Genomic DNA, 26,514 nt, shown 5'->3' with positions numbered 1-26,514 from the left:
GCTGCGATGTCCCCAAGCGCGCGCGCTTTCCCCAGCAACGCGCGCGCGGTGGGGACTCCCTAGCTCCGCTTCCCAGCTGGGGAGCTGAGCTGCGATGTCCCCAAGCGCGCGCGCTTTCCCCAGCAACGCGCGCGCGGTGGGGACTCCCTAGCTCCGCTTCCCAGCTGGGGAGCGGAGCTGCGATGTCCCCAAGCGCGCGCGTTGCTGGGGAAAGCGCGCGCGCTTGGGGACATCGCAGCTCCGCTCCCCAGCTGGGAAGCGGAGCTAGGGAGTCCCCACCGCGCGCGCGTTGCTGGGGAAAGCGCGCGCGCTTGGGGACATCGCAGCTCCGCTCCCCAGGTGGGAAGCGGAGCTAGGGAGTCCCCACCGCGCGCGCGCACCCCAGGCGCGAGCAACGGGGTGGGCGGGCAAAGGGCGGGCGGCAGTGGAAGCAAAAACACCATCTGCGCATGCGCAGATGGTGTTTTTACTTCCGCACCACTACTTCGCTAAAAATCGATCATCGCGTGGGGTCCTGGAACGGAACCCTCGCGATGATCGAGGGTTCACTGTACTATCACTGAATCAATGAATGTGTCCCTTCTTGCAATTGGTGCAGCAGCTACAGACAGGAATTTTATACACTGTTATATTATTTTAATGCAGAATGCTTGCTGTAATGTAATGTTTCTATATATCTTTTTAAAAAGTTGTTTTTCTTTTTGAATTATCTTCAATCAAAATACATTGTTATGCTGAAAATTCGACGTCATCAGGAGAAAAATGGATTCCTTCTATAGAATATTGGAATTTCAGCTAAATTTTCCCAATTTGGGCATGATGTTGGTTTTTGTAGTAATACCTCTCTATAGTATAGAATGAGCAATTAACATTTCCTTCACAACAAAAGAAAGATGTAGCACTGTACAAGATAGCAAGTAGCCAAAAATTCACATTAAAATGTTTTTATTTCTTGCATGGTTTTTTTTAAATACATACAGGATATTGGTATATATTCATGGGTTTCAATAGTAGAATCTTTGTCAATTTTCACAACCCTTCAAGAAATTATTATGAAAACATGGAAATTCTGTAACTTTCATAATACCTTAAGAGCTTGGGACTTCTAGTCACAATTTTTTTTAAGGATCTCAGTCTATAATAGAACAAAAATAATGTGGTGGTAAAAGTAATCTCTAGTTTTTAAATTATGGAAGAACAGTAGTTATCCTCTGCTTATTAAAAGAAATGTATTGCCAATATTTCAAATTAGCAAAGCTTTTGAACATGCATTTAGAGTGAGGATAGAAAGCAAGATACAGATCTAAATGCTAAATAATGCATAATTAGGTATGATATTGTATTAGTTTGGGAAGAATATATTAAAAATTAGTACAGTATATCTTTTAAAAAGATTAAATGGTGAGGGTGAGTTGGATAATAAGATTTTGGCTAATAGATTCTGGGGGGTATTATAATTGATCTTTGAATAATGAAGACAAAAAGGCAATTGAATGGTTTGCATGTGAATAGGAGCATGCTCTGTCAAAGAATTAATCTCATTTGATATTAGTTTTAATCTTATCTTTTGCTAGTAGTGGCTTCTATGCTCTTAACCTTTTCAGTTATTTTTTTTCCTTAATTTTTGCTACTTTTCTGCATTCAACATGCTGTGTGGTACGAAGCAATATATGAAAATGGAAGCAAAATGACAGCTTAATAAGTCTTTTACGTTTATATAAAGATTTGAACCATTTTTAAACTAAGTGATCTTACGAGCTAAAAGTGTTTTTGTTTGATTTTTGGATTTTGTTCGTCTAACGTACAATAGTTGAACACAGGCTTAAGGTTCACTCAGCCTTCCATCCTTCTGAGGTCGGAAAATGAGGATCCAGATTGTTGGGAGCAATATGCTGATTCTGTAAATTGCTCAGAGAGGGCTGTAAAAGCACTATGAAGCAGTATATATAAGTGCTACTGTATAAATCAGTAAATACAATAAATACAGCACAACTTGAAACCTTGGAGTAATTAATTAAAATTATGTAATAAGCTTTTTAAAATGCACTATTACATGAATAATTGGAATTGCCTTTAAATGCAGTTCTTCAAACAACTGGAGAAATTATATATAGCATTATACCATAATAAGGTAAAATTGCTAGTATAAGAAACGGGGAGCAATTGACAAGGAATAAAGAATTTTAAGTGATGCTTATTTTCTGTTGCAGTTTGAAAGATCCTGCTTGTTGATGGATGATGCTGTTTGACACTTGAGATTCATTTAAAACTCTGCTAGACCTTTTCCTGCTCTTGCTTTCTGTCTGTTTCTTGCTATCGGCTTAAAACTCTTCCTCCTTATTTTGTAGACACTGCTCTCCTGTTCACTACTTCTTCTCTGTCTTTACGTCTCACCACTGGGCTTCTCTCAGTGTCTGTTTTCCCAACCTCCATCCCAAATTCCAGCTGTATATCTACAACCAATTGGTCAGGTAACTTTCTACCTTTTTCAATGGTAGATTCTTTGATTGAGCATGCTCTGTTCAATTTTAAATGATTAGGAGTTCTTTTAGAACTCTTCCTTTCCCTGTATAAAGTCAGGCATTTCTGCAGAGATAGCTGGCAATCTCTAACCGGTTAAATAGCGCAATAAAGGTGATATGAGTTTGGAGGCTAAACACTTAAGAGAACTGGTATGTTTAACTTAATGAAGCAGGGGACACATGATAGTAGTCTTCCAATACTTGAAGGGTTGTCACAGGGAAAAGGGCATTAATTTTTTTCACCATAGTACGTGAGAGAAAGACAAGAAGCAATGGGTGGATAATTGTCAGATGGAGGTTCAACCTGGAAATGTAGGAATTTCTTGACAGTAATTTCTTGCCTCCTTCTGGGTGCTATATCACTGAAAGTTTTCAAGAGAAGTTTTGATAACCATTTATCCAGAATAGTACATAGACTTCTCCTGTCCTGAGCAGGGGGTTGGACGTGAACATCCCTAAAGTTTCTTCCAGTCTAATGATTGTATGGTCATACACAAAAACAGTTTTGGAAAATTGAACTTTAGACAAAGGATTTGAAATTTAATTTGTCTTTTAGTGTTCTATTTCTTAGGAAAATCTGTTTTGAATACCTTTAACTATATGCAGCACAAAATTATTCAGTTGCATCTTTTATCTCTTTTAAATTGTTTTTTAAATTGGCTTTGTATGAGGCCATAACAGTAGAAATTCTTCTTTCTCAAGCAAGAATTCAAATCCATAGAATTCAAGTCAGAATTCAGAATATTATGGTTGTTGTTTTCAGTAATTACATCTTCCGTGAAATAACTTGAAGTGTTTTCATGAGTTTTTATGATGTAAAAAACAGAGAAGAGAATGGAGAAAAAATTGATAGCTAATGTGGAAGAAAACGCTAGAGCTACATAGATTTTGAACCTATTTCCTTTGTTCTTGATAGCTAATTGGCTATTACTTCAGCAGTTTTTGAAACTTTATAACATACATCTCTGGCATTCAGACTTTTGATTTTTAGTGAATGTGGAGAATCTGAGGCACTGGTTTCATTTTTCTTTAAAACCCAGTGGTAAACCTCACAAACTACTGGAATGTTTTAAGCTTTTTCTACAAGAATTTGCAGAAATATATCTTGTATTTGTAGTGGAAATATACAGTATATTGCAGTGACTAACCAATAATAAAACTTAAGATTTTTATTTGTATTTGGAAAGGAAAGGAAGGAAGTTTGGAGCATTTCAGAGTAAATATACAAAGAGAGTAAGGTTTGGAATAACTTCTGATTTGGGAAAGATTACTGTAGAATAGTAAGATATAGCTCTATATTTAATAAGTTGCTTTATGTTTCAGATCCTAAATGAGCCAATGTGAAGTGTCTATGTGGTGATAGATATTTTTTTGCTGCCTGCTCCAATTCTAATCACACTTGCTACAGTAAAATAACACTACGAAGAAAAATATCTGACATTATGTACATCATTGCAGAGGTTGTTTGGTTTGGGGTTGTTTTGCAAGAATATTTGTGGTCCCACAGTAGACCCCATAAATTTGATTAGATGAAAATTAGTGACTTCATCCTAATAGTTTATTTGTAGACAAATTCTTATATAGAAATAGAGATTGTAAGTAGCCAAGAAAAGAATGCTTGTATTCACCTTTGCTACACATAACTAGATGAAGTCTTAAATCATCAGACAATTTCTGTTATCATTGGCAAGGAAATTTGAATCTATCTATTTGAATCTTACCTATTTTGTATCTATTTGAAAAAGAATTTAAAAAGTGATAATTATGTGAAAGTTCCTTTTTATCAGATCCCCCTCCTGTTTCTAACTTGAAGATATATAGAATATGAAATTTCTTGCCCAACATGTATGGAAAGCTAGTAGGATGCTTGCATGCAGGGGGTGACTTCTAACTTACATCGCTGCTGGTTTGCTTCCTCCTCTGCTGCACATACACATACATGTTTAGTGCTGAAAATCCCCCAAAAATCCCCCCTCCCCCAAAACGCCAAAAGCAAGAGGGTGGAACAAGCGCAGTGCTGGAAACTTGGCTTCTGTACATGCACAGAAGGAGGGGGGAATTAAAATCCCCCCCCCCAAATTTGCATCATCCACAAATTGGCACCAACAGAATCAGCTCCATGATGTCACCAGGGGTTTGCTACCAGTTCTGTAGAACCCGTGTAAACCGGGGGGAACTCACCTTTGCTTGCATGTGAAAAATATTATATATAAGACATATTTGCCTCTATCTTGTTTTTATGTTATCTCTGTACTTGAGCCTTGTTGGAAATATTGGGTTCCAGTTGAATTGTTTAGTTATCTGATTACACTAAACCAGAGGTCCCCAACCGCCGGTCCGCGGACCGGGACCGGGCCGTTGGGGTTTTCCAGCCGGTCCGCGGCGGCGCTGCCCTCCCGGCAGAAGACATTATGCAGGACAGGGTGGGGCGTCGGGCAGGGCGGGGAGAATCAGGAGGCTCCTTTGGCGGCTGGGGGCTGCCTGGCTTTGTGATTTTGGCTGGGGGGGAGTTAGGAAGGTCCTACTTCTCCCCCCCCCAGCCAAAAACTCAAAGCCTATCTGCTGGATACGGGCAATGAGTGGGACGAGCGTGCCTGTCCGGCCGGGGAAGAATCGCCCCGGCCGGACCTCAGTTTCAGCTGGGGGGGGGCGAGAACACCGCCTCCCAGCTGGGCGAGCCTGAGCAGAGCGCAGGCTTGCCCACACGCTGCCTTTGGCAGCACAAGCGTGCTTGTCCGGCCGGGGAAGAATCGCCCCGGCCGGACCTCAGTTTCAGCTGGGGGGGGGGCGAGAACACCGCCTCCCAGCTGGGCGAGCCTGCGCCGCCGCCGTCCGTGCCTCGGTTCCGTAGCTCCGCCTCACAGCTGATCACCCTGCTGCCGCTGCTGAGAGAAAAAAAGAGAGAGGGGGGAAGAGAAAGAGATAGCAACAGAGGGAGAGAGGGGGGGGTTAGCAACAGAGGGACAGAGAGAAAGAGAGAGGGGGGATAGCAACAGAGGGAGAAAGAGAAGGAGAGAGAAAGAGAGAGGGAGAGGGGGGGCAGAAAGAGAAAGAAAGAGATAGCAAGAGAGGGAGAGAGAGAAAGAGAGATGGAGAGAGGGGGAGAGAAAGAGGGGGGAGAGAAAGAGATAGCAAGAGAGGGAGACAGGAGGTTAGCAAGAGAGGGACAGAGAGAAAGAGAGGGGGGATAGCAACAGAGGGAGAGAGAGAAAGAGAGAGGGAGAGAGGGGGGAAAGAAAGAGAGAAAGAGATAGCAAGAGAGGGAGAGAGAGAAAGAGAGAGGGGGGATAGCAACAGAGGGAGAGAGAGAGAAAGAGAGAGGGAGAGAGGGGGAAAGAAAGAGAGAAAGAGATAGCAAGAGAGGGAGAGAGAGAAAGAGAGAGGGAGAGAAAGAGATGGCAAGAGAGGGAGAGAGAGAGGGAGAGAGGGGAGACAGAAAGAGAGAGAAAGAGAGAGGGGGAGAGAGAGAGAAAGAGAGGGAGAGGGAGAAAGAGAGAGGGAGAGAGGGGGGAGAAAGAGAGAGAAAGAGATAGCAAGAGAGGGAGGGAGAGAAAGAGAGAGGGAGAGAGGGGGAGAGAAAGAGATAGCAAGAGAGGGAGAGAGAGAAAGAGAGGGAGAGAGGGGGGAGAGAGAGAGAAAGAGAGGGAGAAAGAGAAATGGAGAGAGGGGGGAGAGTGAGAAAGAGAGGGAGAGGGAGAAAGAGAGAGAGGGAGAGAGAGAAAGAGAGAGGGAGAGGGGGGAGAGATAGCAAGAGAGGGAGAGAGGGAGAGAGGGGGGAGAGAAAGAGAGAGGGAGAGAGAGAGAGGAGATAAAGGAAGAGGAGAGATAGAAAGGAAGAGAGAGAAAGAAAGAGGGATAGAAAGAGAGTGAGAGATGCTCAGTGAGCCTTTCTTTGAAGTTGCCTTTCTTTCTTTCTTTCTTTCTTTCTCTCTTTCTTTTGCTCTCTTGCTCTTTCATTCTTTTTTCTCTCTTGCTTTCTTTCTTTCTTTTTCTTTCTCTCCTTCCCTCCTTCCATTTCTTTCATTCCCCCTCTCTATTTTTATTTCTCTTTCATTCTTTCTTTCTTTCTTTCTCTTTTTCTTTCTCTTTTACCTTCCCTTCCTCTATTTCTTCTTTTCTTTCTCCTTCCTACCTTCTTCCCTCCCTCCCTTCCTTCAGTCTTTCCTCTCTTACTCTCCCCTTTCATAAGTTTCCTTGCTTCCTTCCTCTGTTCCTGTCCCTTCCCCCTTTCTTTCTTTCTTTCTTTCTTTCTTTCTTTCTTTCCTTCCTCCATTTCTTGCTTTCCTTTTCCTTCCTCCCTTCTTTCCTCCCTCATTCCCTTCTTTCACTCCTTCCTCTCTTACTCTCCCCTTTCACCCCTCCCCAAAGAAGGTAAATTTCATACATAATTGGTATGTCGCAAAATAAAGTAGTTTTAAAATGGCGGGGAGGGGGCCCCCCAGACACTTAGGCTGTATGGGGCCCCAAAATTCCTGATGGCGGCCCTGGCTCCACCCCTCCATAACCCCACCCCCATATGACCAAAGCCCCCCCCCCCTCCCCCCCACCGGGCCATGGAAAACTGGTCTAGCTTAAAGCCGGTCCCTGGTGCAAAAAAGGTTGGGGACCTCTGCACTAAACCATTCAAATCCAGCCAACAAAGTAGCAGAAGTGTTCCCTTATATTTTGTAGTATAATTTGACGCTAAATTGTATTCTCAATTGTCCATTTGTTATCTTTCACTGGTTGTAAGTGACAGTATATGAGTTTTTAAAAAACATTGGAGGCAACGTTGTTTTCAGATTGTGCTGTGGTTCATTAGAATATTTCAGTATTTAATAGCTTCAAACCAGTCCCTTGAATTGTGAAAGCTCCTGATGGACATCTTAGACTCTGCAGAAATTTTAGCTATATATAAAGCTTCAATATTCAATCTCAGAAATCATTTTCAATTTACCATCATCATTGCATGAGCAAAACTTTCTGGTTTTGATAGAACCCCTGCTGTTTAGAATCAGTGTGTGAAATAGTGTTTTACATATAGCCCTCAACTTACAAACAGTTACTTAGCAACTGACTGAAGTTAAAATGGACCCTGCAGAGGATACCTACAACCTGGCCCTAATTTCCCAACAGCCCCATGCCATACAATCACATGAGTACATTTTAGGCACTCAGCAACCAGCCCACATTTTTGGCTGTTTGTAGTATCCTATAATCATGTGACCGTGATTTGTGATATTTGTGCTAAATTCATCATTTAATTCCCATTTTCGACAAAATCAGTCCACAGCAAATAGTGGGTTTGCTTAATGAGTATATCATACTACATAATGGGTAGTTCTTTAGGCATACTAAATAAGTTAGCAGATAGTGACTTTAACAGGGAGCTCATCTGTTAGGAGTACAAGGGTTTAGTACACTTGACTACCTTAATGTCATATAAACTTATTATACTAGTACTTTCATTTAAATTGGACATGGATGGATGGTAACCATCACTTTTATTTCATAAGAGTCTGAGCCCCCAACTGACTTCCTTCGACAGTTCTTTGAAAATTATGAATACATGATGTAGGGTTAGTCAATGCTAGGATTAGAAAGATTGGTAGAAAATCGTATATTCATTAATTTATACATATGTTTTTAAATTAACAAATTAACTTAATTTTCTTTTTGCAATCTCTTTCTCAGTTATCAGAGACCATAGGGTTAGATAATGTGACTTTCTATGATGGCAAGTATTAAGATACTATTTAAAATGAATTAAAATACCAAAGGGAGGTACTATTGGATTTTTTTCACTTTTCTTTTTTCTTAAAAGATTCAGACTGTATTTATTTATTATAAATTTGCTCTATTCATTTGTATGATATTAATTTACTGTGCTCTCCAGTTTGATTATATTTACATTGTCATTAACTTGCATTTTTAATACCTTGTTCATAATTTACCATTTTAGAATAATTACTTTGTTGCTTAAGTCACAGAACGATGGAAGACATTGTATTGCTATAGGTGGATGAAAATCAGTTCAGTACAGCTTAGGAGAAGGGAAACCACTATAATGGGCAGAATGGGGATGGTATCTAGAAAGAGATCCTGATGTGCAATTTCTGATTTACAGTTGTTAATGAGAAGTATGTCCTAATTTTTACAGTGGTTTAAAAAGCATCCAATTTTAAGGAAGAATAACTCTCCATTACTAAATGATAACCCCTGAAGCTTTCTTTCTAAATTGATCTAGAACTGTTTTTCAGAAGTCTAGTAGCCTTAATGCTGCTTTCTAGTGATACTGCTTAAACATTAGTCTAAACAGAACAAAATATTTTTTCTTGAATAACAGAGACAGAATTTAAGAACTTTATTTATAGTATGTGTGTGTATGTGTGTGTTACTTCAGAGTTTGGGGGGGTGGTAGCAAAAGAAATTAGGACTCACATTTTTAATCACAGCAGCAATATGAGTGAAACCCTTTTACCAAATAGCATAATAGAAGTTTGAATATTTACATCTCAGTACAATAGTGAACAGTTTCCCCTGTTTCTTCATCAGGTTCTTGACCAAGCGAGAGCAAAAACTGATATATCGGCGTCAGTATGCGGAGGAGCTGCTGCAGTGGAAGCGACGTTTAGATGCAGAAGAAGCAGAGATACGTCAGATAGAAAAACAAGCACTAGCTGCTTGGGAAAAAGAACTACATAAAACAAAAGCAAATAAAAAAGGAGCAGGAGATCAGAAATCTGATCAAAAAGGTAGAAACTATAACATTTAACTTGGTGGGATTCTAATTAAAAGTTGGCAAACGTTTTCTTTAAAGGACCAGATTCCTTTCCCCTATCTGCTTTAATGGGAAGAGCAGCCATTGGCTAGCTTGGTTCAATGTTAGGCTGCTGCTATTGCCTAAGTCACTCCATCCTCACTCCCATCCCTTATCATGAGAGTTCAGCTGAGATTTGGTTCCAACAATCTGCTGCCTATCTGTCCATCTATTCTTAACTTGTGGGCTATACAAAAAGAAGTGGCAGGCCACATTTGGCCTATGGCCCATGGTTTGTTGACCCCCTGCCCTAAATCTTGTTATTCAAAATGTGCTGATTATGTGGGAAACATTTGCCTTATCCAAGTTATTTTGTTTAACAAAAGTACTTGTGCAAGGTAAGATTACATTTCAGAAAATAGCTTTTGTGTATTCAGGACCTGATTGTGTTACAAAAGCTGCATTCAAACATCATACTTATCCCAAATTTTTAAATGATTGGTTTTAGCTTACTATTTGTGTCAAATAGTTCTACTTAAGGGAGAGATAAATTTTCAATATAAGAGCAAATGAATATTAAGTAAAATAATAGGTAAAATAATAATATAGAAATGCATTTCTCTAAAATTTTCAGTATATTCTCATATATGATCATAGGAAAAAGTAATTATGCCCTTTGTAAGGGTTTTTTCTTTTTAACATCTGAACTAATAGATTATCTTCTGGACAGTGAAATCATTGATGTTCAGTGACTTAAATATCTTTTTAAACCCCTGCCTAATCTCATGGGCTTCTATAGCCTTCTTTCTGAATTCTTTTTGAAGGCCTCAGAGAGCTCTTTCAATCTAAACACAAACTTCACCAAAAACAGCAAATCAAACTACCATAAATATTTGAGGTTTAAATAAGACAATTCTTCTCTGACAATGTTCTAATTATTTGAATATAACTCTAAATATTTGAGATAGTGATAAATGTAGGGGTATATCTATTTTTTAAAGATGTGAAATTTGCTTTTGTGTTTATGGACTATAAAATGTAAATAGTAAATGATGCTTGTTGATCATTTTTGATCTATATTGTGGAAATTGAGATCAAATAACTTATGTTGAAATATATTTAAAAAGCCAAAAAGTTCAGCGGTGTCTTCTTAATTTTTAGTCTGACTCTAAAAATGTATCAAAATATTTTTAAAAGCCTGTCAGCAAAGTACTTGGTGTAATTGAGGGATTGATCATTTTCTATTTTTTCCTCTCTCAGAGACAACCAGTGAAGAAGACACTTCAATGCCACTTTATTCTCGTCTAAATAGTGTAAGCTCGGTCCCAGGAGAATTGAACAATCTAGTTGTTGAGTCTGTTCCATCAAAGGTTTCTGAGATTCAAGGCAAGCTTGGAAGCCTAGATCACACAGTAACCAAAGAAATAGTTTATACACAAGAACCAGAATCTGCTGTTTCTCCAGGAAAACCTGTAAGTGAATTTTATTACCCATTTCCATTCTTTGAAATTAAATTAAAGACTTAATTTAAATATTATATTGCATTGCATTGCATTGCATTGCATTGCATTACATTACATTATATTAATAAATACCGTATTTTTCGCTCTATAAGACGCACCTGCTGATAAGACGCACATAGATTTTAGAGGAGGAAAATAGAACAAAAATATTTTGAGCCAAAAAGTAGCTATCACACATGAGCAAGTTCTTGCATCCATAATTCTATCCTTTCTATGTCTTCCTCCCTCTTTCCTCCCTCCCACTTTCCTTTCTATCTCTCCCTCCCTCTTTCCTTTCTATCTCTCCCTCCCTCTTTCCTTTCTATCTCTCCCTCCCTCTTTCCTTTCTATCTCTCCCTCCCTCTTTCTTCCCTCCCTCTTTCCTTTCTATCTTTCTTTCCCCCTGCCTTTCTCCAAGCCCTTCCTTTTCCCTCTCCCTAACTACCCCCTTCTCCCTCCTTTCTATCTCTCCCTCCCCCTTTCTCTCTCCCTTCCTTCATCTTTCATTCCCTCTCTCTCCATCCCTCTTCCTTTCTCTCTTCCTTCCTCCCTCTTTTTTGTTCTTTCTCTCTCCCTCCTTCCCTCCCTCTATGTCTTTCCCTCCCCCTTCTTCCCCCCTCTCTTTCTCTTTCTCTTGCTTTCTTTCCGTCTTTCTCTCTTGCTTACTTTCTCGCTTTCTTTCTCATTCTTTCTCCCCTCCTTTCTTTCTCTCTCTCTTTCTCTCTCGTTCACCACGCCGGCAACAGAGAGAAAAAGAGAGAGAGAGAGAGGGAGAGAGAGTGGAGGGCGCCGTTGTCTTCGCCTCTGCCCAGCAGCTCTGCAGCGAAGAGGAAACAGTTGCGCACCGCCTCCCGGGAGCCCGGCCGACTTTTGGAGCCGTTTTGTTTTCGGCCGAGCGGAGGCAGCGCGCGGAGGCGAAGACACGGTGCCCGGCCATGCTCCGCCTCCCGGGAGCCCAGCTGAAAACAAAACGGCTCCAAAAATCGGCTGGGCTCCCGGGAGGCGGAGCGTGGCCAGGCACCGTGTCTTCGCCTCCGTGTGGCTCTGCAGCGAAGAGGAAACAGTCGCGCACCGCCTCCCGGGAGCCCGGCCGACTTTTGGAGGCGAAGACACGGTGAACGGTGCTTCGAGACCTCCCCGCCTCCTGAAGCGATTCCCGTAGCCTTCCCAGAGGCTCGGAACCGCCAACGCTCCTCCGGTGCTGCTCCGCCTCCTAAACCTGCGCGGTGGAGGCGTCCCCCGGCCCAGGCACGGCTCTCTTCGGGGTTGGGAAGAGGAGAGGCGGCGACAGAGGCGGCGGTCTCCAGATGAGTATATCGCCGCCGCCCCCTCTGCTCCAGCGCCTCCCCCCCCCCCACTCCCTGCCTGCATCTTCGCTCCATAAGACGTGGCTGATTTTTCATCCTACTTTGGGAGGAAAAAACCTGCGTCTTATGGAGCGAAAAATACGGTAAGTCAGATAAAATGTCTAAACATACACTTTCTTTAAAAAAGAAAAAAATATTCATTCTTAATTCCAGCTACTTCTAGAATACATAATATAAAAGTTCAGTGTGTATTTATTGTAACACACATGGTAATTTATTGTAAGACACATTTTGTCCAGTGTGTATTTATTGTAACACACATGGTAATTTTGTTTAAAATGTGCAAAATATACTGTTAAAAGGTGAAAAGGATGCACTCACAATTTTTCTAGTTTATTTCTCAGATTCACTGAATGAGGGTTAAGCTGTAGATTTCTCTGTGGCTTGTGTGTGGTCATCTAATGAGAGATCCTCTAAATAGGAAAAGTGACTTAATCTGCAAATACCATGGTTACATAATCTATGTTATGGATAAGGGAGATGAAATGATTTCTGATATAACATTAAACCTGACTAAAAGGAGGAAAAACTGTTGACTTTTGTCACTAGCAGAAGCAGGCAACATTTTGTGAGTGGGATCACCCTAAACTACTTTTTTCAGCCTCTGAAACCCCATTGAAGGTGACATACAGATGGTATTTGACTTATGACCACCAAACTCAGCACCAGAACTACCATCATTGAGCGATGATGCTATTAAATGAGTCTCAAATTTTTTCCTAGTCATTAAGCAAATCATGTCAGTTGCCAAATGCCCAAATCATGAACATCTGTGGAGATATTGCAACAATTGTAAAGACAGGTCATGTCACTTTTTTCAAAAGGTCAAACAAATAGTTGTAAGTTAAGAACTGCCTGTAATAACATCTCTGAAGAGCTAGATTATAGAACTTTTTTTATATTTGGGGAAAGGTTCCCCCCCCCCTTTTCCCTTTTTTATTTTTAGTAAAATAGGGTTAATACATCTGGTGCAGTGGTTAGAATATAATATTGAAGGCTGACTGTGCTCACTGCCAGGAATTCAATCCTGAGTGGCTCAAGGTTGATTCAGCCTTCCATCTTTCTGAGATCAGTAAAATGAGGACGCAAATTGTTGGGGACAACATGATGACATTTGTAAACCACTCATAAAGTTCTGTAAAACACTATATGGTGGTATATAAATTTAAGTGCTAGTGACATCGGAAGTATAAATACTGTTTTATTGCTTACTGCCCTTTTTACAAAAAATGTTCTCATAGTTTGACTTCAGATTTCAGGACCCACAGTCTTGAAGTGTTTTGAGTACTGTTAGGAAAGAGGTGCTGAAGGTCAATTTTTAAATGAGACTTTGAGTGAAATTGAGATTATGTTGATTTACTACCCACGAGCATCTTCCTAAGCAGATGGGAGCGGATCTTGAATGTGAAATTGAGAATCCCAAGGATGACAATTTTCAGTCCTCCTAATATTCAAAACCTTGTTCAAGAACCTTGTTGAAGTTCATTATCTTCAAGTGTCAAATTGGCATTTCAGAGCTGTATTTGAAAAATGGGTAGGGACAGGGCCCAACTTGGGACTGAGGTTCAGGTGTTTTACAGGTAAAATTGAATGCCTAAAAGAAACCCAAGACTTCAGTACCGTTTTGCTCCTTAATTCCCCCATACAGAAATAAAACTCCAAATCTTTTGGCTAACTTCTCTTTAGCTTAATTTTTCTTTATTTCCCCCTATTTTCTTCGCTTTTCAAGATCTTGGTCTATTCAACATTTTTTCTGTATGCTTTTCATCTCATTTTATATTTATTGCCTTCATTTTATTTATTTATTTGTATTTTAGTTCCCTTCAGGTCTGCTTAGATCTAGTTCAAAACGTAACAGTGTTTTAAGAAAACTGTTAGATGAAATGAAACTATAGGCAGTCCTCACCTTACGACTACAGTTGAGCCCAAAATTTCCATTGTAAAGCAAGGCAATGGTTAAACGAATTACACTGTATTTTACTATTGCCTCCCCCCCACACACACACTATTAAGAGAATCACTGCAGTTATTAAGTGAATCATGCAGTTGTTACGTAAATTTGACATCCCTCAAATGGAAATCACATGACCTTGGGACAGTGAATCTGTTATAAATGCTTCTCAGTTGCCAAACACATAAATTTTTATCATGTGACCATGGAGATGCTACAATCGTCATGTGATAACAAGTCACTTCTTTCAGTGCTTTTGTATCTTTGAATGGTTACTAAATGAATGTATTGATTTTTCTGAGCATATGTAGTCAAGATCTTTTGCAGATTAAAGGGAAAGGGAAATGTTTTCCTGTCTGATCATGTCCTGTTCTAGGACGCAGTGTTCATCTCCGTTTCTTAGCTGAGGGAGCCATACCTTGTCCAAAGACATTTTTTGTGTTAGGCGCAGGGAATACTGTTACCCTCCCACCAAAGTGGTACTTATTAATCCACTCGCATTTGCATGCGGTCAAACTGCTAGATGAGCCACTGTGACGCAGTGGTTAGAACACAATACTGCAGGCTACCTCTGCTGCCTGCAATTTGGCAGTTCAAATCTCACCAGCTTAAGGTTGACTCAGCCTTCCCTCCTTCCAAGATGGGTAAAATGAGGAGCCAAAATGTTGGGGCCAATATGCTGACTCTGTAAATCGCTTAGACAAGGCTGTAAAGCACTATGGTAAATAAGTCTAAGTGCTATTGCTAGGTGGGCAGAAGCTCACCTCCTTACACAATGTTGAGGTCTCTAACCTAGAACTGACAAGCTCAACATCTTTAACTGCTGAGTCATTATGCCCCAGATTAAAGATTACTGGGGAAAAGGCCCATAGCTTTGATTTTGGAACAATTCCAGGGAAGAAATTCTTTCCACCTCAGAACTCCAAGCATATGATTAGAATGTTGGAAATATTATCAGATATATATTACCTACTTCAGCTTAGAAACATAGAAACATAGAAGACTGACGGCAGAAAAAGACCTCATGGTCCATCTAGTCTGCCCTTATACTATTTCCTGTATTTTATCTTACAATGGATATATGTTTATCCCAGGCATGTTTAAATTCAGTTACTGTGGATTTACCAACAATGTCTGCTAGAAGTTTGTTCCAAGGATCTACTACTCTTTCAGTGAAATAATATTTTCTCACGTTGCTTTTGATCTTTCCCCCAACTAACTTCAGAATCAGCTTCCAATGATAAAAAAGATTCTCCAGGAACTATTATTTTCATTCTGTACAATCTTTTTAAAAAAGAAAGAAGACAGACATATGTTCAGCCCTAGACATAATAGGATTAAACTGATAGTTTGAAAAACCAGAAATCCAGAAAGTCCCTCCTTCTAGCAGTATGTGACATAGACAAGCATCTGTGGGAAACCCTGGCTTGGTATCTGAGAGGGCATCAGAGGCTTGCCATTTTCCATCCAGTAACAAGATTTTCCTAACTAGTTAGCCTCCCTTGCTTAAGAGAGACAGAAATCAAAATAGGTTCATGCTTGTAATTAGTATAAATTATAAATAAACTCATGCTTGTAAGTAGTGTGAGGTATGTTTTTGTGTGTGTGTATGTATAATATATATTCCTTATTTACTCTTTTTTTCATCTTGACATAGTCTCCTTCCAAAAGCAGTGCATCTCTATCAAAACAAGAATCAAGCAAACAAACACAGAACTCTGGAGGAAAGCATCTGTCATCTACAAAATCTCAGGATTTCTCACATAGTTGGTCTGATGAGTCTTTATCCATGACCCAGTCAGGTAAGTATTAGAACTTCAGCTTCCTTTTTAAAATATTTTTGTAATTATTTCTAAATAGGTCTCAGTTTTTCATTGGACTTGATGGGGCTTGGTGGGGCTTGGACTTGATGGGGCTTGAATTTTACAACATTAAATATAAACATATTTGCAATTTTCCACCAATTTTCAATTTGGAAAATGAAAAAGGTAACCCCTCATCTGAAAGATTACAGAGAAAGAATAGGAATGGGTAAATGGAACAAATCTTTTTTTATCAGTTTAGTTTACATATCACTTAGAAGATCTGTTAGTTCTGTTTTTAATAAATAAGATATAATTTTACTGTAATTATGGTTGAGATTGGATTATTAACATTGATTAGATAAAGTAGGTTCTAGCATGCAAATATAAAATATGTTTTGTAAACAATATATTTTATCTTTTTTAGAAACTGCATCTGATCAAAGTGACATTGAAAGTCGAATCTGGGCTCTAAAAAATAAAGTGCGGAAAAAGAAGTCTGTTGTTTATAGGCTGAAAAAAGAACAGAAGAAGAGGCTCAAAGAGAAACTTAAAGCTCAAGAGGCAAGTTTGATCAAACAGTTAGAGGTAAGAATTACCAGTCATTTGAAATAAATAGTAAAACGTGTGTATGTTACATATTAATATTCCCATGTTTTCTTGTTTTCTTTTGCCTCATTTTCTTTGAATATTTTTTCTTTTTGAGTTTGCTTTGACACTGATAGTTAAATAACAATATTGACCAAAAACAAAATAAAGTATCTTAATAGGTTAAATTATATAATAACCATAAGACATTTGTATAGCTTACACACACATGCACACACACACAATTCCAAATTTTAATATTTAATAAGAAACTGTTAAAGTTTGTTGCAGAAAAATCAATTTCCAGAAGAACACACAGATGACTGATTCAGCTGGATTCGATAACTTCTTTATAAATATAATACCAGATGAATTTACAATACCATTAGCCGATTATTTCTTCAAGTAAACACAATCAGGAGTTAGCTTCACTTCAGCAGAGCAGTAGAAAGAACAGAGAGTGCAGAGCGGACTGAGTCACGCCCAGTCTTATAGTTTCAGTTTCGCTTCTCTGCACAGACTTAAAAGTGTTTAGCTCTCATTGGTTCACTAAGTTGCTATGCCATATTAGCATTGGCTCTCCCAGTTCATGAATATCATAACAGAGACGATTTTAATAAAAAATAAGATAATGTTCAGGTCTTCATAATATCTTATTTTTTTATATCATCAGACTTATGATGAATTCATCAAGAAAACAGAAGAAGAATTGAATCAGGATTTTGAGACAATACCAACAGCTAAACTTCAAATCAAAACTCCATCCTCGGTTACCGAGAAACCAAAGATCAAACCACCACCACTTCATAGGTAAAATAATTGCTTAAAGTTAATGCATGATGGCCTTTCTAAATGTACACCTTTAGCAGCCTAGAAAGGATTTATATATCTTTCAAAGGGAGAAAACTATCTTATATGCATGCATACTTAAGAATCTGAGATGCTGATCAAAGAAATTTTTGGATGAATTCATGTTAAAAAGAGACTGACCAAGTAAATTTTGGTATATAATTTCCTATATAAATAAACATATTCCAGAGGAAATAAAGTATTATAAATTAATAGTAGTTTAATTAAATTATTATTTTTGTTGTTAATTAATAACAACAACAATACTTATTCATTAATATGCCCTAGACTAGTGATGGCGAACCTATAGCATGGGTGCCACAGGTGGCACGCGGAGCTATATCTGCTGGCACACGAGCTGTTGCCCCATCTCAGCTCCAACATGCATGTGTGTGCTGGCCAGCTGATTTTTGGCTCGCACAGAGGCTCTCGGAGGGGTTCTTTGGCTTCCAGAGAACCTCCAGGGGGATGGGGGATGTTTTTACCCTCCAGGGAAGCTTTTGGAGCCTGGGGAGGGTGAAACACGAACCTACTGAGCCCACCAGAAGTTGAGAAACAGGCTATTTCTGGCCTCCAGAGGGCCTCTGGTGGGCAGGGAAAGCTATTTTCGCCCTCCCCAGGCATTGAATAATGGGTGTGGGCACTTGCGCATGTGCAATAGCATGTGTACACACTCTTTTGGCACCCAAGGAAAAAAGGTTCGCCAACTTCCCTAGACTGTAGTATTCAAAATCATGAAGTCATGCCCAAAACTCATGCTAAAAAAGAAAAATCTTGACTTATGTTAGACACTAGCATGCAACTACATAAAAGCAATATCTGTATGATGATGTTACCATTTCCTGTCACCATTTCAGTACCACTGCAGGCTACTGCAGAGGCTGCCACCAATTTATTTATGAGAGTAATGCCAAGTGTTATTGTATGAGAATTGTATGAGAATATAGATTATTATCAGTCAGTTCCTAGTCATCTCATGGTTGGACTATTGTAATGCGCTCTACATGAAGCTATTCTTGAAGGCCATTCAGAGTGCAGCAGTGCAGGCAGTTTGGGGGCCCCCACGAATGGCCCCTATAATACCACTGCTCCGCAAGCTGGTCTGTTTCCAGGTACAATTCAATTCAAGTTGGTGATCACCTTTAAAACTCTTCATGGCACAGATCCAGGTTATTTGAGGGACTGTCTAACCCCATTGGGTTTGGCCCGTCCCACTTGTAATGGCATGCTGCGGGTGCTATCAACCCAGTTATATTTGGCTGATGAGGTCCAGGAGAATGGCCTTCTCTGCTGTTGCTCCTGCCCTCTGGAACATCTTGCTCCTCTGATGTGAAGTTAACCCCAGCCCTCCTGTCCTTTGGCATGTAGCACCAAGCAGTGATTTGATTGATCGAGTGACCCATTCTGTTGCTATGGTTAGGTTTATTGGATTTATATGCCGCCCCTCTCCGCAAACTCGGGGCGGCTCACAACAATAATAAAAAACAGTAGAGTACATAATACCAAATCCAATGCCCACCCATCTAGTTACAATTTAAATTTAATAATTTCATAAAAACAGTATATATATATAAAAAAAACAGGCACACAGTCAATCAATCAACAAAACAACATGGGCAAGGGGGAGGTGTTTTAGTTCCCCCATGCCTAACGGCAAAGGTGGGTCTTAAGGAGTTTACGAAAGGCAGGGAGGGTGGGGGCAATCCTAATCTCAGGGGGGAGCTGGTTCCAGAGGGTCGGGGACCCCACAGAGAAGGCTCTTCCCCTGGGTCCCGCCAGACGACATTGTTTAGTCGACGGGGCCCGGAGAAGGCCAACTCTGTGGGACCTAACCGGTCGCTGGGATTCATGCGGCAGGAGGCGGTCCTGAAGATATTCTGGTCCGGTGCCATGAAGGGCTTTATAGGTCATAACCAACACTTTGAATTGTGACCGGAAACTGATCGGCAGCCAATGCAGACTGCAGAGTGTTGGAGTGATATGGGCATACTTGGAGAAGCCCATAATTGCTCTCGCAGCTGCATTCTGCACGATCTGAAGTTTCCGAACACTTTTCAAAGGTAGCCCCATGTAGAGAGCATTACAGTAGTCGAGCCTCGAGGTGATGAGGGCATGAGTGACTGTGAGCAATGACTCCCGGTCCAAGTAGGGCCGCAACTGGCGCACCAGGCGAACCTGGGCAAACGCCCCCCTCGCCACAGTTGAAAGGTGTCTTTCTAATGTGAGCTGTGGATCGAGGAGGACACCCAAGTTGCAGACCCTCTCTGAGGGGGTCAATAATTCCCCCACCCCCAGGGTAATGGACGGACAGATAGAATTGTCCTTGGGAGGCAAAACCCACAGCCACTCCGTCTTGTCTGGGTTGAGTTTGAGTTTGTTGACACCCATCCAGGCCCCAACAGCCTCCAGGCACCGGCACATCACTTCCACTGCTTCGTTGACTGGATGCTTCGTTGCTACCTTCTTCAGGTGTCCTTGATTTTAATTTGTGGCTTTAATTTATTCGGGTTTTAATGTAGATGTATTTTTGTTTTGTTTTTTAGTCTGTAACAGCTCAGAGTTACCTTATGGTGATATGGAAGCCCAATAATTTTATAATAACATAAAATAATGCAAAGATTACTTATTTGCCCATCAATCCTATGTTGCTGCAAATAACTTGCATAAGTTGGATATGTTTTTCCTTTCCAAACCCAATTTTAGCAATGTGTCAGGTCAATGTGATTTCTCAGGACTACATTCTCATTGACAGATATTTTGCTATTCACTGCCCAGGAATCAGCTGCGGAACTTAAAATTAATCAGTTTTCTGATATGGTAACCAATCAGACTGAGAAAGAACTGTAAACAAAATCCTCTTAGCTCTATTTCACAATGTCATACTTTCCTTTAGTGTGGTGGATATAACTATTATCCCACCCCCTAGAAATTAAAAGCAAAAAGCAAAAGTTTAACAAGTGGGAAATTTATGACCTTCTGCTGACATTCTTTGTAATAGGTAAGCAACTATGTCTAAAACCTAGAAACCTTGTGGCTACTGAATAGACTTGTGTGTTCTAAAGCAGTGAGATTAGAACCTGATCTCAAATCCTAATTCAGATTACGTATTGGATGTATTATTTTAAAAAAACATTTCCTCCTTGTTTTATGTGTTTATTTTGTTAATTTTGGTACAATGTACAATATTTTCAGAATGTTTAAAATATCTGTAAGTACACGTGTGAGTGATCTATTCAAAATATTTTAGGTCTGAAACATCCAAAAGCTGGAAATCACTCACTGATTCTGAACGTTCTAGAGGATCTTTGGAATCTATTGCCGAAGATATTGGTATGCTATCTTGAAAGTTATTTGTTTAATATTAAAATTACATAAGTTATCTTCATACACCTAATGTTAAAATAATTTCAACTAAAAATATGTTTATGTATGTATGTATGCATGTATGTATGACATGTTTTTGCTGGTTTTTTTAAAATTCAGGGAGACTAGGACAGCACTATTTCGGCCTTGTTCTGGCCTCATCAGCTAGCCAAACCGTTATTGGGATTTGATCCTGGGGCTTCTGCCTTGGAAGGCAGAGAAAGACCGTTGAACTTACCTGAACGGTCTTCTCGATGCACTGCAAGGAGAGTCCAGGATGGGTTATTCTCAGCCTGATTGGCTGGGACTGAGTTCAATTTAAATATTTAAATTTTAGATAGATAGTCAGGCACCGCCCCCCCCTTAGCCCTCCAGTCTAACATGTACGAAGGAGCAGTAATGCAAAATAACGTTTTATTGAACTATAAACAACTCACAAACTTCATAAAAAACTCTAACCAAACCGTGACCCTGGTCCCGAAGCCGGGTGGGTCTGGACTCTCCTTGCAGTGCATCGAGAAGACCGTTCAGGTAAGTTCAACGGTCTTTCTCCAATGCACTTGCAAGGAGAGTCCAGGATGGGATATACCCAAGTTACAGTCAAAGGGAGGGAGATGGCCGGACCAGGGGAGCTGAAAAGGAGCATACCCCTTGTAACACCCTCCTCCCAAATGCTGCTTCCGCGGAAGCAAATGCGTCAATCCGGTAGTGTCTTATAAAGGTGGATGGAGCCGCCCAAGTGGCAGCTCGGCAAATGTCCTCTAGTGATGCCTGAGTCCTCCAGGCCGATGACGTGGCCGCACTGCGGGTAGAGTGACCTGTGATTCCCTGTGGGGCAGGAACGTTCTTAGCAGTGTACGCCTCAGAAATACAATCCCTCAACCAACGGCTGATCGTCTGAGGGGACACCTTCTTTCCCCTCGAACTGGTGGAGAAAGAAACTAATAAACCCTCGGAAGCTCTGAAATCCTGAGTCCTACGTATGTAGATTTTCAGAGCCCGTCTCACGTCCAGTTTGTGCCACCTCAGTTCAGAGGGGTGGCTGCCCTGGGCGCAAAAGTCTGGTACAACAATGTCCTGCGATCTATGAAAGGGGGAGTTGACCTTAGGGATGAACGCCGGGTCTAATCTCAGTACTACCCTGTCCGGATAGAACCTACAGAGGTCTTGTCTGGTTGACAATGCTGCAATCTCCGAGACTCTCCTGGCTGATGTGACCGCCACCAGGAAGGCAGTTTTAATCGTCAGGAGTCTCAGGGAGATCTGTCTTAAAGGTTCAAATGGGGGACTAGTCAGTGCATGTAGTACCAAAGACAGGTCCCAGGACGGGAATCTATGGACCGTAGATGGCTTCAAGTTGGTTGCTCCTCGCAGGAAATCCCCGATCCAGGGGTGTCTCGAGAGGGGTCGGTAGTGATCCTTGACCAGGATAGTTGATAAAGCCGCTACGTGGCGTCGAAGTGTGTTTGGAGCGAGGCCCTTGTCAAGGCCCGCTTGCAAGAAGGACAGCACCATCAGGGGAGAGGCTCCCTGCGGGTCCACCTGTCTCTGCTGGCAGAACTCGCTGAATGCCGCCCACGTCGCCTGGTAGACCCGTCGGGTAGAAGGTCGGCGGGCTGCCTGCATGGTGACTATGACCGCATCCGGCACAAGCTGGGTTTTTAGATGTTCCCGCTCAAGTGCCATACGGTCAGTTGCCACCAGTGAGGCTCTGGGTGTCTCATTGTTCCCTGGGTGAGGATTATCCGTTGGTCCGGGATCCTCCATGGGGCTGAGATCGATAGTTCCACCAGATCGGCAAACCAGATGCGTCTCGGCCAATGCGGGGCCAGCAGGAGGATCTCCGCTCGTTCCACCAGCAGCTTCCGAATTACCTTCGGTATCAGGGGAGTCGGCGGAAAGGCATAAAGTAGGGTTGCCGGCCAATGTTGGCGAAGTGCGTTCACTCCCTCCGCCCCGGGGGAAGGAAACCGGGAGAAGAAGCGGGGGAGTTGGGTGTTGTGGCAGGTTGCAAACAGATCCAAAACTGGCTCGCCGAACCTCCTGATAATGTCCTGGAAGATCGTCGGTTCCAGGTGCCACTCCCCGGGATCTAGAGTCTCCCGACTCAGCCAGTCCGCGCAGACATTGTCTATTCCCGAGATATGTTCTGCTGAGAGTGAGGCTAGATTGGCCTCCGCCCACCGAAATAGGGACTCCGACTCCGCCATTAGTCGACGTGAGCGCGTTCCCCCCTGCCTGTTTATATGGGCTCAGGTCGCAACATTGTCCGTAAGGACGAGGACGTGACGACCCCTTACCCAGGGGGCGAAGTTCCGGAGGGCCAGTGAGACCGCCTTTAGCTCCAAGAAGTTGATGTTGCACTCCTTCAAGTCCTGATAGTTCCATAGGCCCTGGGTCATCTGGGATGTAAGATGGGCTCCCCAACCGATTAAGCTGGCATCTGTCGTCACTGTAAGGTGGTCTGTTGGCAGATAGGAGGAGCCCTTGTCGAGGGCCGTGGAGTTCCACCAGCGGAGAGATTTGCGAACCCTGCCGTGAAGCTGCACCCTCCTGTGTAGGTGGCTTGATTTCGTCCGTTGGAAGGGGAGCAAGAACCACTGCAGAGGCCTCAGGTGGTGCCTTGCCCACGGTATGACGTCGATGCAGGATACCAGAGTCCCCAAGATCTTTGATAGGAATGAAAGTCTTGGGGACCTCTGACTGTCCAGCTCCCGTAATAGTCTCCTGATGGAAGCTCGCCTTTCCGGGGAAAGAAAGACCATACCCCGGGTGGTATCTATTGTAGTCCCCAAATGAGCCAACCTGGTGGTGGGTGTTACATGGCTCTTGTCCCAGTTCACCGTGAACCCATGACGTTCGAGCGTGTGGATGGTCAGGTTCAAGTCGCGGTACGCCTGTTCTCTTGTCTTTTCTAGTATAATTACGTCGTCTAGGTACGCCATGAGGCGTACCGATTGTTGTCTTAGAGAGGAAGTGAGAACGTCTAAGAGTTTCGTGAACGTTCTCGGAGCCGAGGAAAGACCAAAGGGCATTGATCTGTATTGAAAGTGGGTCCCGCCCAGGCTGAATCGAAGGAATTGCCTGTGTGAGGGGCAGATGGGGACGTGTAGGTAAGCTTCCCTGAGGTCTATCGACGTTAGGAAGTCTCTTTGTCTTATTGATGCAAGAATAGTCCTCAGAGAGTGCATCTTGAACCGTCTGTATTTCACATATAGGTTCAGCTGACGCAAGTTCAGGATCAGTCTGACCCCTCCGGAGGTTTTGGGGACAAGGAAAACGAGGGAGTAAAACCCCTTGCCCCGTTCTCCCAGGGGGACCTCTTCTATGGCCCCTATCTCCAAGAGATGAGAGACCTCTTGATAGAGGAGGTATCTCTTTTGAGTGTCCGAAGGGATGCGACAGGGAATGAATCGTTGAGGAGGAGGATACAGAAACTCTATCTTTAGGCCTTGAGCTACCGTGGTCGCCGCCCAGGCGTCTGATGACGTGGTGGTCCAGGCCTCCGCGAAGTGGGCTAGTTTGCCCCCCAATGGGATAGGGCTTGATAAGTCATTTGTTTTTCTTGAAGCCCCGGCCGGACCCTCTGAATGGGCGGCGTCCTTGGTAGGACCTGTTGCGGTCCTGTGGAGCTGACCTATCCGAACGAAAGGACCCTTGGTTGAAGGAGCCCTGGAAGTAAGGCCTCGATGTCTGGGTAGTACTCGAGGAGGGCTCTGAACGAAAGGGCTGGCGCCTCTGATAGGGAGTGAATCGTCTGTCCGGTCTCCTGGACTTGGGCATGACCTTCTTCTTGTCCTTGTCCTCGACTAAGACGTCATCGAGGACCTCCCCAAAGAGCTTGTTCCCCTTAAAGGGGGCTGAAGCCAGGCTCCATTTAGACCTAACGTCCGCCTGCCAGCTGCGTAGCCATATGAGCCGGCGGGAAGAAACCGACGAGGCCATGGCTCTGGCCGCAAACTTGGCCGCGTTGGCTGTGGCGTCTGCCGAGAATTCGGTGGCTGCCAGGACCTTGTTGAGATCCTGGCGAAGGCGTCCATCTGCAGGATCTACTCTCGATTGAAGTTCTTTAATCCAGAGGAGGGTTGCCCTATTAAAGAACGAGGCCGCAGAGGAGGCCCGTATGGCCCAGGCCGCCATCTGGTGAGTCTTACGAACAATGTTCTCGGCCCTCTTATCCTCTGCCCTTAGCCCCTCCTGAGACTCCGAGGGAACGAGGGCATTGGATACCAGGCCGGTGACAAATCTTCCATCGGTTGGTCAAAGGAGTAAAATTTGCGGTCCAGGTTGGAGGGGCCCTGTGCTGCCGCCGGGTACTCCCAAGGACGCTGTATAGTTTCCAAAAATAGATGGGAGGAAGGAATGTTCACTGTTTCTTGCTTGGGCAAGATAAAAAGACCGCCGGTCGCCTGGGCCGGAACTGCGGGATCCGATTGCCCCGCCTCCCCTGCCTGTTCGATGGTAAGTTTGGCCTTGTTAAGTAAGACCCTGAACAGGGATGGCTTAAACAGGCCTGCAGGGGTAGGCTGTTCTGGGGGTTGTTCATCCCCCGACAGTTCATCCTCTTGATCACTGTAACCTCTTTCGAACGCGTCCTCCTCCTCCATAGATCCGGATAATGAGTATGACTCCGGGGCAGTCCAAGGATCTCTGGTTCTCACTGAGGGTTGACCCACTGTGGTCTGCTGCTGGTGAGCTCCAGTCTCAACACCCTGGGAAAACACGTTGGTAATCAAATCCTGCAGAGCCTGAGGTATGTTCTGCCATGTGTCTTGGGCGTTGCGCAGGCCTGCCGCCGTTGGCGTGAAGGTAGATTGCGGTGGGCCGTGTTGGTGAGGCATATAAGACTGAGGCTGGGGAATGCCAGTCCAAATATTTTGTTGTCGCCCCCAGTTGAGCATCTCAGGAGTAGGCTGTGTAGGGTGGTCAGGTGACCAGTCCTTTTCAGATGCCGAGCCTGCTACCCCTGGTATGGGGGAGGCTGGTGGAGGTGTAGGGCCAAAGGTCTTGCTTGACAAAGAGGCCTGCTTCTGTGATGCCTCTAACTGCCTTTCAAGGGCTTTTATTCTTTTTTCAGCCTCTCTGAGAGAGGTGCCCTGTGAGGCCTTAGGCTTGTGGCCCTTTTCCTTGGGGGTATTGGGCCTAGCGCTGGCAGTGGCCTCCTCCCCCACGTGAGCTGGAGTCTCTGACATAATTGTCCCTCTCTGTGCACTCACGGTTAATGCAATAATGATCCGGAACTGCCAAGAGTAATTAATTGAGCCTTCTCGGAATCGGCAAGGCGAGGAATAAGAAACCGTTTGAGTCTCAACTCCTAGTGCGCCTGCGTGTCACCCGAGCAGCTTGGGACCTGTGTAGGGCTCTGTAATAGGCAGAGCCGATCTGTCCACCGGTCTGATTGGGCCGTAAGGGGGCGTGGGCTGCCGTTGCCCTGGTAACCTGGCCACTCATTGGCTCGGTGGTTCTGGCCCCGGTCCAAAAGCCGACTTGGCCTCCCCATTATGGGCGGGAAACTCCTGCCGAAACTGCCAGCTCATTGGACCCAAAAAAATGGCCGCCGGAGTGAAAACGGGCGGGAACTCCTCCTCCGTTCCCGCCCTGCTGCCCCCCCCAACATGGCGGCTTCCATTGTCCGCAATGCCTCGATCTGCCGCCGGTACCTTTTCGGGGGGGGGGCGTCGAGAGACGCGGCTCTTCGGGGCTGCTTGAGGCTTCTTGGTTCTTCTTGCGGCATATCCGCCCTGGGGGGCAGGCCCCCCATGGCGTCAGCCGACCGCCTTCCTCCGGGCGCTACCGCGGAGGTTAGCAACCTGGGCGCTCCCCTCAGGTCC

General features: G+C 43.3%; 1 protein-coding gene across 3 annotated transcripts in view; it reads left to right on the top strand.

Annotated features, from left to right (window-relative positions):
- The window catches only part of LOC139155347 (centrosome-associated protein 350-like), a 118,415-nt gene that overhangs the window by 75,017 nt on the left and 16,884 nt on the right, over nucleotides 1-26,514 (top strand). For all 3 annotated transcript variants that reach the window (XM_070730482.1, XM_070730481.1, XM_070730483.1), the window contains exons 28-33: nucleotides 9,057-9,256; nucleotides 10,522-10,733; nucleotides 15,739-15,883; nucleotides 16,311-16,471; nucleotides 17,145-17,281; nucleotides 20,568-20,650. In XM_070730482.1, coding sequence (XP_070586583.1) covers nucleotides 9,057-9,256; nucleotides 10,522-10,733; nucleotides 15,739-15,883; nucleotides 16,311-16,471; nucleotides 17,145-17,281; nucleotides 20,568-20,650 — 938 coding nt within the window. The remainder of the gene's footprint in view (nucleotides 1-9,056; nucleotides 9,257-10,521; nucleotides 10,734-15,738; nucleotides 15,884-16,310; nucleotides 16,472-17,144; nucleotides 17,282-20,567; nucleotides 20,651-26,514) is intronic.

Source organism: Erythrolamprus reginae, unplaced genomic scaffold (assembly GCF_031021105.1).
Source record: "Erythrolamprus reginae isolate rEryReg1 unplaced genomic scaffold, rEryReg1.hap1 H_12, whole genome shotgun sequence".
Taxonomy (NCBI): domain Eukaryota; kingdom Metazoa; phylum Chordata; class Lepidosauria; order Squamata; family Dipsadidae; genus Erythrolamprus; species Erythrolamprus reginae.
This window is presented reverse-complemented; position numbering and strand designations above follow the sequence as displayed.